The sequence below is a fragment of the Ostrinia furnacalis genome, unplaced genomic scaffold (genome assembly GCF_004193835.3).
Source record: "Ostrinia furnacalis isolate ACB-3 unplaced genomic scaffold, ASM419383v2 OfSCF7086, whole genome shotgun sequence".
Taxonomy (NCBI): Eukaryota; Metazoa; Arthropoda; class Insecta; order Lepidoptera; family Crambidae; genus Ostrinia; species Ostrinia furnacalis.
In genome coordinates this window covers 23,968-38,197 of record NW_021137325.1, presented here as the reverse complement: position 1 = coordinate 38,197, position 14,230 = coordinate 23,968, and the positions used below count along the sequence as shown (strand labels likewise).

Genomic DNA, 14,230 nt, shown 5'->3' with positions numbered 1-14,230 from the left:
CGCTCTGCCAATTAATACGTCGACGTGCACAAACAATGGAAAATCAATCGACTACTCCAGACCGGCTGGCGGCGCTGACACACAGATGTCAGATGTCTGATTGCCAAGAGTAGAAAAAGCTCAGGCATACTAAGAAATCACTATCCAGTAAAAAATGTACTTGTGGACTAATGTGATGACGAAAATAAAGATAGTCAAGAGCAGAATGGTGGTCTTTGAACAGCTCAGGCTTGGAGATGGACTTGGACTGGACATACTATGTGGACTGTCCAGTAATAAATAGTCTTGTGGAGAATATGTATATCACATTGTTTGCAGCAGTTCGCCCTCGCTACGGCAGGAAGGAAACTATCATGCAGGATGAAATAGCCAAGCTGAGGTGAGAACAGTCGTTAGCTAGGATTTGAATGCTATATCTATAATTTGACTGACTCACTCATCACACAAAATTACAGAAACTTTAAAGGCTTCCACAGATCAAACGCAGGTCAGAAACAGTGCGGGTCAGTTGCAGCGCGGCTGAGGCACACTGAAAGCAGCGCAGTTTCAAAGCAGTTGCAACGCGGGCGGTTGTCAAAAATTTAAATATTCGAAAACCGCTTTCAACGCGCTGCTACCGCCCTGCGTCCGGTGTGTCATGCTAATATGTCCGCCATAGTAATACAACAGCGCGGGCCCGCGCTCGCGCCTCTTCTGTCCCGCACCCGCGCCGCCTCGTTTGTATTTCGGAAGTTGCAGTGCGGCGCGGTTGGAGCGCGGGCACGCGTTCAAATTTGGTGTGACATACTTCAAAAAGTTTCTTGTATTACAACTTGCGCGGGCCCGCATTCAAACTGCGCTGCTACTGCCCCGCGTTTGGTCTACCCAAGGCTTAAGTGCTAGGAGTTTGAAATTTTGCATAGGGGTTCCTTTTAGGACGTAGGTACTCAATAAGAACGGATTTTACGAAACTCCACCCCTAAGGGGGTGTAAAACCGGGTCCACGCGTACGAAGTCGCGGGCGGTCGCTAGTACCTATTTAATATTCATTACTAAACAGACCTGATGATGATGAAAAATAACTTATTTCGACTATTCTTACTTGTGCTGCAAGAGTATTTTTATCTACTGTTTTTAAAGGCTCTAAATATGGCACAATTGTTGCCCTTCAACAAATATCAAGGGTGCGAGGCAGACACAATGAAAATCAAATTGTCTGGACCAGCGGCCGCCCACGTGGTTAATGGGTGACTTAACCGTATTATCGCACGGATTACGGTTTCGCTAGAAAAATCCCCAGGGAGAAAATAAATTGCGGTATTTGCCTATCTGTGTGCTTACCATGAGTTTACGTGAGGTGTGCTCGCTAACGAATGCGTAAAAAATGATATTTTATTAAATGTATGACAGATTGTCTCTAGCGGCTACTTTCAAAAACTTGTTTCTGATGAACGAAATTACCTAGTTACTACGAAACTTTTTATAATAACAATATGTCTTCGCTATTGACAAACTAACATTGGAAACTTTTTTGGCTTATGAATAAACTAAACTTTTCCTGTACCTATATGTAATCCCATCAAAAACAATACTTGTCAAAAAAAACCAAGTCTCGCNGTCTTTACAATGCCTGCATAGCTAATGAAAATTCAGCCTTCTAGTTTTATCCACAACGAAGTTACAGGCGGTCGAAAATGGCCTGAATTGCTTCGAGAAAAGGATGGTACGGCCGTGCCGCTTTTTGCTCGACTTGCAGTGCCCCCAGATATAAAAGCTGTATGTTTCTTCCATTAAATAAATAAATACCCTAAAATCGTCATCGATTTTTTTGACGCATTCGCTATCGAGTTCACCTAACGTAAACTCGTGGTAAGCACACTGGTTCTTTCACAACACAAACTAACTGAATAAAATTCCTGAAACGAAACTTGAAGTGGTCGATCAATGAATGAATTCTATTTTATTCTATTTATGATACGATACGAATTTTATATGAATCTGGTAACACGATTAAAGAATCAAACGACAATGAATGAAGATGTGCTTACCTTGAGACTGAATATAATTGTTATTGTAAAGACGAGAGTGGAAAAGCCACTCAGCCTTGTTGCCTCATCCCAGACAGACTGTGTATTATTTAGTATTTAACTATGTAGGTAAGCTTACATGTTGTAGTAAATGTAATGTTATGTATAGTAGACAACACGACGTCTAAGTATTTATTTACAGGGTAGAATTTTTTATGGTTTTATTTAGCTGGCTTATGGTGATAGAATCTGCCGCTTAATTTCAGCTTTAGCCCACATTATTTGTCCCAAAGCAATGTTAGAGTTGAGAGGTTTAAAAGCTACTAAAAGTAAATTAATTATATGAATTTATTGAGAGTCAAAATTAATAAATTTTTACTTCAAACAGCCAGCTTCGATTCGGCACTTGTGAGCCGCTGAAACTCAAAGGCACTTTAGTTTGTAGTGTCCTTCAGTATTCCTTAAGGTTGTTTAGTAAGTTAGGGAGGACATTTTGTGCTTAGCGGAGCGTGTTGCGGCGCTTTGAACTTTAAGATGGCGCGTCGTTATGTAAAACAAACGTACCTACATATTTTGCATTTACATAAATATTGTTTTTACCGTATGTTTATACACAAAGACAGTACTTATTTCCATAAACATTACCAAATTTTGAGAAGTAGACCAAGTGAGAAGTCTCCCAAATGAGATGTAGCCCAATTGAGAAGTAACCATAATGAGAAGAAGAATTTTAGCCCTTATGCGCCAAGGCTTATTCACTTGCACACTTACTGCGGCCACCCGTCGCACAGTCGCGACAGCAATATAATTACGCGCGAGCGATAAGGATGGGTAGCTTGGGTCATTGAACGAAATTCTACGTGCTCGGCGACCGTACTTTAATCATGTTTGAAGTTTCTTACGTTAAAGTAACTCATAATTTTTATATTAATATTTAATTAGAACTTTTCATATGGCACTTATCAATACTAGTAATTATTGTGTTTTACATTAATTTAGGGCGATCGCTCCCGCTGCGGTCTCATTCGCAGTTATTACCTTAAACGGGAATGTGTCTTATCTCCTTTTTACGTCTTCCATTTCTAATTGCTTTTTGGCAACCGCTCGGTTTGCTAAACAAATATTAGACCCTTAATATAGAAAAACCTTACATAATTCATGACATGAAAAACTTAGTAATTCGGCGTTTTTTCCAAGCGGTGCTGAGGTTTTAAAAATGCTATCGGCGATGAAAATTCTAAAGCTCCTCACTAATGGAAAAAAGTAGTTTATAAGTCTTGTTATTCCGAGTAAGTTTATTCCCAGTAAGAAGCGCCTTTAAACAGGCGCTTCAGCGGTGTTGCCTTCAAAGTTTTCTTATCTGGATTTAAATTATAGCAAAATATTACCATCTACGTCGTCAAGAAGCACGTATTTTATACTACGAGTATTATTTGATGATGACCGACTGACCTTACTGACTACACATAATGATAAACGTCACTATCAAACTACCCCTGCATCCGTGTAAAAGTCATACATCATTTGTGTATGGCGTGCTGTACTCACATTGCCCTCTGACCGCGAATTAGTTCACCCATATGTGGTGTTATGTTTCTTAATGTTTTTGCTTTATCGCCGGGTATTGTCGTCGGGCAATCCGTAAATTGTGTTATCGCACATTAGCCGATATTAGTGGGCAATCAAATTGATCTACGCGTGAGGTGACGTGACACCCCATTGTGGACTTGTCACGCGTCTCGGGACAAAGGTGAGCGGATTGTGCTTACTGCTTAGTAATTAACCAGATATGTGGTTACTTGGAGGGAAGATGGCCAATTTACTAAACAATAGCGTATTGATTACGCAATTTGCGAGCATGATTTGTGTTATGGATATTTTTATTATTGTTCAATATTTTCTTTTCATCAAAAAGTATGTTCTACTTAAAACTTCCGCGTGTTCCTTTGGGCCGCTATTGGCGAAATGACGGATAATTACTCATCCCATGCACTGCCTTTTGTTCCATAAGAATATAAGAGCCTCAAGGAACCAGGCTCCTGCTCCTGGCTACCAGACAGGAAAGGAGTAGGTATCATCCCTAAGTTTTTGACATTCCACCTTCCCTCTCTAAGTGTTCCGTTTTCTCTTTTATCATGCATACGGATCGCGGTCTTATAATTATCAACAGTTAAGTGCATGTCGGTCAACGTCATCAATCGATTAATTAATTAATAATGCACTAGAACCATTTGCGGCAGTCTAGCGCTGAGCACTAAGTGATTCGTCGTAGGCATGCGGCGAGCGGCCACAGCGCGCAAACACTGTGGTTGACGGACTATTACGTCATGAAAGGGCGGTTTGATCGCAAACTGTTCGAGGGTATGGCTTAAACATTCTTAATCCATTTTCCCACTTCGTAAACTAACTTAGCAACAGATACGCCAAAGATCACACCTACTGGTAAAAAGATTGACAACTAATGAAGACACATACTTTGTTAGTGTATTGTATTACATAAAAAACAACAAAAAATTACAAGTGAATGTTTACAAAATAAAGGAATAAAGTAAACTTGTGCAATTTAAAATATTGGGTTGTTACAAAAACAAATCAAACAATCAATTAGTAAGTGTAAAAAGTAAGAATTTATCGTTTTTCCGGAAAGCATGAATTAATCGTTTAACTTGTCGAAATTGAAAAAATACATAAATGATTTATTGAATAGTTTTAAGTAGGTAAGTGATTTTATAAGTGAAATTAGTTGCTGTTTTAAATTACATATCGGTGGCAGAGCATATAGTCCAGTCAATAAAGCATTATAGATGGAAAACTGTAGAACACAATTTCTGACCTCGGGACTTTATTTAGCCTAGTTAGGAGGTGAACATAGCAAAAGTCCCCGCCCTTAGCTTTTGAGCCGGCGGGGAGAGGGGGGTTTAAAGGTACCACTTTTCGGTTTTTCGCTTAATCCTCGGAAACTATGCGTCCTAGTGACATAACTATTATGAACCAAATAAAGCTTATTCAATTTGCTACAGGCGAGACCGTCAAGTTTTTCTATATCTTGTATAGTTTTTGCGGCATCTGCTCTAGAAGGTCTGTAAAATTGGAAATTTTATTTTTGTCTTATATGTTTCTATCAGGAGAAAATCGACTAAATCAACATTGAACAAACACTATAGACATGCGGGAGCATGTTAAGCCTAGTTCCAGGGAGGGGACTGCACCGTGCGTATATTTAGACGAACCAATTGTAGCCACTTTTGACTCCTCATCATTCAAAAACTACTGTGCATTAACACTTCAAATTTGGCTCATATGTTGAGACTTGCAAGATATACATCAGCTTCAAATTTCATAAATATGCCTTAAACGGTTCTTTAGATATTGACGTCCAAAAATCTACATGTCTGACCTATAGACCAAATTCTAACCACTTCCAGATGACCTCGAAGGTTCAAATTTTGCATCCAGAAAGGTAGTTATGTAAATACAAAGGAACAAATAAAAAACCAGTAAATTTTAACATTTCACAGGTGATAGATAGATTTTAGTGTTCTAAATGTCGATTTTTGAACGTCAATACCTAAATAACCGTTTGAGGTATATTTATGAAATTTGAAGCTGATGTATATCTTGCAAGTCTCAATACATGAGCCAAATTTGAAGTGTTAATGCGCAGTAGTTTTTGAATGATGAGGAGTTAAAAGTGGCTACAATTGGTTCGTCTAAATATACGCACGGTGCAGTCCCCTCCCTGGAACTAGACTTAACATGCTCCCGCATGTCTATAGTGTTTGCTCAATGTTGATTTAGTCGATTTTCTCCTGATAGGAACAAATAAGACAAAAATAAAATTTCCAATTTTACAGACCTTCGAGAGCAGATGCCGCAAAAACTATACAAGATATAGAAAAACTTGACAGTCTCGCCTGTAGTAAATTGAATAAGCTTTATTTGGTTCCTAGTAGTCATGTCACTAGGACGCATAGTTTCCGAGGATTAAGCGAAAAACCGAAAAGTGGTACCTTTAAACCCCCCTCCGCCCGCCGGCCCAAGGGCTAAGGGCGGGGACTTTTGCTATGTTCACCTCCTAACTAGGCTAAATAAAGTCCCGAGGTCAGAAATTGTGTTCCACGGATTTCTCTCTACACCGTCGTTAAGGCATTCATTGACTGGACTAATAACGGTAACAGCACGCAACAAAACCCTGAAGTGAACGTAGGGTTGGATCCTAATGAGCCTGTCAACATCCTGATATTTATTAGCAATGCCAATAGTTTAAATAATCTTATGAAAACACTAGCTTTTGCCCGCGGCTGCACCCGCGTGAAATTAAGTTTGTCACAGATCATCATAAATTATAGCCTTTATGTTATTCTGGGTTATAAACTATAATACTTCAAAGTTTCATCAAAATCCGTTCAGTAGTTTTTGCGTCAAAGAGTAACAAACATGTTAACATCAAGATATCCATACAAACTTTTGCATGCCTGAAATGCATGCAAATCATATTTCGGCCATTGTGGGCTATGGATAACTGTTTTAACGAACTTTGTCCTTGAAATCTTGAAATGTACATGGTGTGACATGTACCTACCTAACTTTCGTGTCGTTACGTCAGAATGTTCAGTTGTTTCAGTGTGGACAGGTGTGTGGAGTATTTATTGAAAGTAAAAGTTAAGTGATTATAATAAACGTTAGGTTATAATTAGTATTTGTATGTACGTAATTATAATAAACAGGTAGTAAATTAATGTTATATTAGTAAAACAAAAAGAAAACAATATATCTAAATTAAACTTCTTACATATCGTTTCGTAACTGAGATTGATAAACACAAGTGTTTTTAAAAACTTAAAACCTCGTTCCCTTTGTAAACATGCTCCAAACATTTCCAATACTTGTTTTAAAAGATCAAACAAAGAAACATTCAAAATAAACCATAGCAAGTCAAACATTGTTTCGCATACCGGGTAAAATTTTAAGGGAAACCCAAAATGCATACGAGGTAAAAATGTGAATGTAGTTCGTTACTCTGAAAATGCAATAAAGCTTAGCCCGGGCGGGCACTCCCGTCTCCATACAACGCTCCCTTCAATTTTCATATTGATTTTCAAGTATCTCTATATGAAATTTTATCTTATACTTAGTTTATCAGACTCGTGCACAGACGATTCAGTGGCTCAGATATTTTTAATAGAGCCATTCTTTAAGCGCTGCAGCGTGGCGACCACCCACCCTCTGGCGAAATGCATCAAAGAAAAATCCAAAGCATTTAGTGGATAGAGAAGCCAAAGTACCTATATTTCTAAATATTACGCGGTCGTTTAGAAAACTGCATCCACATTCTGTGCAAATAAAAATTAAACACTTAACGCTATAAACATAAAACTTGAACAGCTGAACCAATATTTTTTCCAATACATATTCGTTGAAATCAACAACAAATGGAAAAATTTAAAAAGTAAAAAACGCAACTTGAGCGGTGAAAACTGCGGCAAAAGCCATTAGTTATTTACAAAATATAAAAAAAAATGGCTACCTATGCCAAAAATGATGGTACGAAAATCTATTGCGCGGAGGGCGATTCACTCCGCTTTACATCGGGCAGTCAAAAGTTTCAAAAATAAAAATTAGCAGCACGAATAAAAATTATTGCAGAACAGCGTGAACTCTCGCCGAACTGTTAGCGCTAGCAAGTACCAACTTTGTTAAATTCAGCTAACAGGCATCGTGTCAAAGTGATGTAAAAGCTTTTTTATTTTAATTCCGCCTACACGGCTTTGGAGCGTCCTTTTAACGCGGGACCGTACTATAAATGTCATCCAAATATAGATATGAAATGTTACGAATATTTTTGATACCACTGCTTACTTGGTAATGGATTTTTTCTCTCCAGTGTATGTAAAAGAAAAATTCAATTTCATCTCTGATGGAAATTTTGGGAAATGTTGGCGAAAGTTAACTATTATGTACGAATATGGACTACGGAGAGGAAAAAGTCGAACGAAAGAATAGCTGTTAATTTTTAACAAGTCAGAGGAAATCATGTTCCCTAACATTATTAGACGTAAAGAGAGAAAATGATATTATGCGAATCTAATAATAACTGATTTGGGAATAGAATATTATTTCAACTATATTATTTATTTCACAATTATCCTAGAAAGCTTTTAGACAACACTAATATCTACTCCGAGCATATTCTCTGAGGAATGAAATATTAAATTAACGTCTAGCTGATATTGTTTCTTAATAGTATCTGAAATTGCACTCGCTTTGGAATAGCAGTGCCAATCCAGTTCATGCGGCTTCAATACAGCTGGGTTGCATCGGAATGTGACAGTTCCTTGCTTAATGTATCCAAATGGAATTCGGCACTCACTGGTATTCGAAAAGGCACTATCATTTAATACATTCAAACCAATTCTATTCTCTCTCGACGTGCAAACTTATAAATAGCTCTCATGAATAGGTACTCGAAGCTTGGAGGCTTGTAACTGGAAATGTTCGATGTGACTTTTTAAATTGTATTCAAACAAACGTTTAAAGTCTTTATTTTAACGCCTGTACTCGTAATGTTGTCTTGTTTTTATGCGACAACTTTTCGTAGATAGGTCAGGATGTGAAATCGAATTAATATCGAAATCGATTCGCAATTCAAAGACAAAATACGTTAAAAGTCTTCAACGCCAAAGGCTTATCAAGCGCCAAGAGCAGATTATTCCAGTATCCGATCCTTCTCGATCGCTGCAAAAGATCGCATTCCGACCCATTGCACAATTGAGCGGATCGGGCTCGGAGCGAAAGTTTTGTACAGACGACAGCACGTCAAGCTTAACACTGTGGCATCATATGTAGTTGGAATAAGAGCGCTTTTGCGACAAAAATGTTATAGTTTGATTGCTGTTGTCTGTACCACCCTTCAGAGCACGTGCCACGCGACGTATCCAACTAACATGTTGGGAGTCCTTTGACATTTTTTGACTATCCTTTATCGTCATACCTACAACTATACGTTCGTTGTCTAAACGAATTCGAATACTCAATTTATTCGCAGCACGTCCCTCGTAGTAGAATCTCTGCGGATTCAATTTTCCGCGCTGCAATAGACTTGAAAGAATTAATTACGTCGTCCATAAGCGCATTTTAACGTTCAAGCGAAAATGTTGCTGGTTATTTCAACGCTATATAAAGTTGTTATTCATAAGATTTTTATTCATAACTGAGTCTATAGTGTTGTAGCGTAGTACTCACATTCACGTGGGCAGATATTATGCAGTCTTGAGTTTCATTGAATCGATTGCATGTCGTATTGTATCGGATTACAATAACAATATAATGTTTTATCGTAAAATTGCGATTCCCTCGGGAATTGGCGTGTACGTTCGTGTCAGAATTGGATTAGCAGTTTGCTTCGTAGTCCCATTTAACCAGTCGAGGATTAGTTTAAGCGTGCGTTTATTCGCACGCGGGGCTTTGCGTGGGGCGGGAGCGGGGCGTAGGCGGACACGATCAAACGTGTGACCGTGTATCAGAGCGTTCATCAACTTGCCGTTTTCCGAGCGTGTAGGCAGCTTTTAAGTGCGCTTTTCCGTGTAGCCCAGATATATTAATGAGGTTGTTAGTTTAATGAAACCCCTAATTAACTTTTCTATATCCCTATTAACGCCTTATTGCGATAATGCTATTCATGTTATATCAGGTGCTATGTTTATTTAATATTAATGAAGCTAAATATGAATATTATTATTCCGAAGCTATGTTCGAAGCTGTTTTTAAACTATAAAAGCGTTTTTATGCAACGAGCATTGTGGCTTATCTCGGAAGTTCGGAACGTGTCATTTTATGCAGCGATGCGGTCAGCTGGCTAATGGCTGCAATTGCGTCGCCAAGGCTTACGCGCGCGGGTCACTGCGCACCGCTCGGGGTCTCTCTGTAACTCAATTCCTGTGTTCGCTTTGTCCGTCTCTTTCACTGATAAGAGGATAATGGAGAAAAAAGACGGACAATGCACCGAAATTGTCTGACTAGATTGACTCCCCTTGCACTTTGTTGCTAAGGCTGCTCTTTTACTATTGAAGGGTTAAGACTATACTAACGTAGTTTTAAAATGTATCATAGTTTTCTAAGCGCCTTGCTTGCGGCAAGACTAATTAGTAAAGAACAAAAATAATCTATTATACAGGGTGTTTCTTGTAAGGTGTCAAGCCGAAGGCAGGTGATAGGTGAGGACTAGACCTATCGATTTCACCCCCATGTATGTTCTACGATTTTTCATAGTTTAGAAGTTATCGTTAATTTTGTGATTTTTTCAAATTGTATGACCCAGTAGGCTTTAAATTTTTTTATCTTTTTTTTGGGTCGACTTTTCTCAGATTTCTTTTTTTTGACAGATTCCCTATTAAATGCAGATTTTTGAAAAAAATAATCAACTTCCTATCTTTGATGCAAGATACAAAATTTTTGCTAGAAACATAAAAAATATGCTTTTAGCGGAACATTCTAAAATTTTCGTGTTAGCTACTCCACTTATAACTCAAGAACGGCTGAACCGATTTAGCTGAAAATTGTCAGGGAGGTAGTTTAGAGCCAGGAGAAGGACATAGGATACTTTTTATCCCGTTATTTATTGCCATTAAGGCGGAACAAAGTTCGCCGGGTCAGCTAGTGTCGTATATTTAGAAGACATGCAGAATACATTGATATTATTTGAGTTGAACCGCTAAAGTCAGTATGATCGAACCGACTAAATCGGTTTCCCACACTCAAAACACGTGAGATAAATAAAACGTTTACGGCAACAAAAGTTTGCGAACAATACGGACTCACCGGACCTCGTTCCCGAATGAGTTATTAAATTACAGATTTCAGTGTAAAGCAATTTCAGCACGCGAAGCTTCAAACTTTAAATTTCATATTCTGTCCATTCAAATTCCATCACTATCTGAAATTAATAGTACATATGTAATTCGTAATTATATGCTGGGACGTGTGAAATCTGGGAATGCATAAATGTTATAATGATTGCACATTCCCCGTTGGCCAAATTCTGAAATGCCATTAATTGTAAATTATGTAAATTTTGCGGTTATTAGACATTCGTTTGGGCTGGCCAATATCGCGGTGTCGATTTTATGTAAACCAACGGAATTTATCAATTTGTGTACGAGTCTACGAGTATTAACCATTTAAATTCATTCGTTCGTTCGTTTCAGCCAAATGACGTACTGCTGGACTAAAACCTCCCCGACCAAGGACTAAATTCATTAATTGCAATAAATTGACATCAATTAAAATAGGCGGAGAGATAAGACTATATTTCAAGCAACTGATTTTATGCTTTGCTAAGTATTTTGTGCCAACTCTGAATTCTGTAATTTTAAGAGTGGAAGTTAATGCACTAGTAAAACATTAAGAAAATAGTTTCAGTGGAATTAAATACTAAAATTGTACCTTTTGGGTGCTTGTTCCGGACGGAAAATAAGTAATTTTAATGTATACCATATTTAGCACTCAATGTTTAATATTAAATGAATTAAGTACCTACCTAAATAATGGCAAAACTTTATTTGTACAAAATATTTTGATGGTTATATCTTATAAATAACTAAACTATCTATCTCTTCAAATCTTTTAAAGGATTTTCCAATAGCCTAATAGTTATCAAGATATTATGGTATCAATATACTTAACTTGAAATAATATTTCCCTAAATGAAATTAAAATGAAAAGCGACATATCGAAACAAAATTTTATTAACATCATAAATTCTAATTTAATTTGGTCACCAACTATGTATTGAAAATAAAAAAAAAGAAGTGCAAATTTTTAATCAGTCAATTGTTATCGCTTGTTCCTGCCTTCAAGGTATCAATATCCTCTTTAATACCGGTGTGCTTCTCCATGACGTGCTGGATGACGTCTCTGGAGCCCAGGAACTGGGCCTCGCAGACGCCGCAGCAGTACTTGCCGCCCTCGCACACCACCACCTTGTGGTTCTTGGCCAGGTGCCGCGCCAGGCTGCCGTGCGACGCGAACACCTTCTTGCACTGGCTGCACCGGTGACCGTTCTCCGAGTGCTTGTATAACACGTGGCTCTGCAGCGCCGCTACAGAATTGAACGTCCTCTTGCAACTGCCGCACGCGATCCCGCTGGGATGGATCATAGAGATGTGGTTGACCAGTCGACGAGATGTAGTGAACGCGCGTCGACATAACCCGCACCAGTACGTCTTAACCTCCGGGTGCTTGTACTTCACGTGGTTCCTTAGAGACAGCTGCGAGTCGTACATTCTCCCGCAGGTCAGGCACGGCCTCTCGGACTTGACGCAGTTCGTGGCGTGCTCGGCGAGCTTGTCGCGCGTCTCGAAAGTCCGGTAGCACGCGCCGCAGCGGTGCGCGTGGCGGTGCATATAGCGCTGGTGCTTCTGCAGGCTCAGCAGTGACGCGTACGTCTTGTCGCACGACGCGCAGCGCACTTCTACGCGATCGCCGAAGTCGCACGGGTGCTTCAAGCGCGCATGCATCTGCAACGTGCTGGCCGATTTATACAACTTCCCGCAATACTTGCACGCGTGCCCTTTCTCAACTGAACCCGACGCAGGCAAGTCCCCTGTGATATACTCCTCGGTGCCCACTTCTACAACAATATTGATATCGGTGTCGTCACTGGTCATCATCTCCCGAAGAACGGCCGTCGAGGCCCGCAGTTGCTCGTTTAAAGCATCCGAATCCAACGACTCCACGTTCACCTCGATATCAGGCTCAGATTTTACACTCATAATTTAAACTGGAACAAGAAAAAAATCTGATATTTTTTTATTCAAACTCCAATCGACGTCAATGAATATGAAGCTGTCAGTGCCACAAATTAAAAAAAATAATCGTGACTGCGTAAAGTGAAAAAAGTTTTAATTAATTTTTTTTTATCGCAAAAAGTTTCGTGTGTTTCGCGGTGCGTTCCATTATTCGATTGTTTCGAAAAATTAGTAATCTATATTTTAATTAAATTATTTTATTTAGTTTCAACGCAATTAAGTTTAATGATTAATATGCATTCAAATGATTATGATTTAAATGATTACGGAACTATTTAAATATTCTTACTCATAACACGTTTATTATTTAATTTATTTACATGTAAAAAAAAGGAAAAAAAAAGAAACTACCTGTACACCTCACATAAATTTCTATTTTGTGCATAATTAATAGTTTCTTTCCTATTTAAAAATGCTTATTTAGGTATTGCATTGCAATTGTACTCTCCTGATTTACCGGCCTCATCAGTAACCTGTAGTGGAATCTTGTACAAAGTACAATTAGAATCCTCCGTGTCGATAAATTGTGGTTGTGGTTGTAGTGAACACTCGAAACGATACAAAACTTTAACAAATAGGAACGAGTGCCTGTCGGCCGCAGACACTTGAGAAATTAACAAGAGCAAATACAAGTTTAAACGCCATTTAGCTGTGTGCCGGCAAATTATGTTGCTAATGACCTATTGTTGCCTCCGTTTCGCATTTAATTTAATCACCCAACAATGGCGTATAAACTTGTAAACTAATTTGGAATCGAAAACAACTTTAAACTAATTACCTACCTTTTTAACTATCACAAAATCTGTAAATCTGCGACAGATGATGTAGTGCACGTTCGCAAATGACAAATGAACGTTCATTTTCCCGCCGATTGTTCTCGATTCCAAATTCAAAATCCGATCCGTGGCGTCTGTAATCTGTGCTGCGTTGACTGTGTGCGTGTGGTTACGTGTACGTTTGGTTCTTTATTGGGTCGCAGTGAGATCGGCCGCGGCGCTCCGCTCGCCACCTGGAAGGACCAACAGGCGACTTACGCGGAACGAGAGTCGCTACCACTCGGGTGAGTCACTACATTGTAAAGAACCTATCGCTCGCTGTCTGTGGCGCGGTCATTGGTGTGATGTCATTCTTGCTGTACTTTTTACTGGGTTTAAGGATTAGACAACCTGCATTCCTGTGTGGTAGGTATGTAAACTTTTGTATGGGTTTGGTTTCTTCTTATGTTATGTATTAGCCGGATCGATAGTGTGTATTTATTGAATTTGTGTTTTGTTATGTTAACATCCGCATAACCTAATTGTTAAGGCGATAGCGACTGCTAGTGAATATCTTTTCGTTTAGTCGGCACCGGCTAATGGACCATCGAAGACGTGTCTGCGACCGGTGGGACAGGTCCAGATCGCAACTTTCTATTTGCTC

The 14,230-nt window shown here is 38.9% G+C and overlaps 1 protein-coding gene across 2 annotated transcripts; it reads right to left on the bottom strand.

Moving 5' to 3' along the window:
* Positions 1–11,786: 11,786 nt before the first annotated feature.
* LOC114363382 (zinc finger protein 62-like) lies at positions 11,787–13,873 on the bottom strand. 2 transcript variants are annotated; one of them, XM_028319068.1, is made up of 2 exons: positions 13,594–13,873; positions 11,787–12,783 (listed from the first exon to the last, which is right to left on the bottom strand). In XM_028319068.1, exon 2 carries the CDS (start codon positions 12,773–12,775, stop codon positions 11,831–11,833), a length of 945 nt encoding a protein of 314 aa, XP_028174869.1. In that variant the 5' UTR covers positions 12,776–12,783; positions 13,594–13,873; the 3' UTR covers positions 11,787–11,830. The 2 variants fall into 2 exon arrangements, with proteins under 2 accessions (XP_028174869.1, XP_028174871.1); XM_028319070.1 differs by lacking the exon at positions 13,594–13,873 and adding an exon at positions 13,163–13,573.
* Positions 13,874–14,230: the final 357 nt, after the last annotated feature.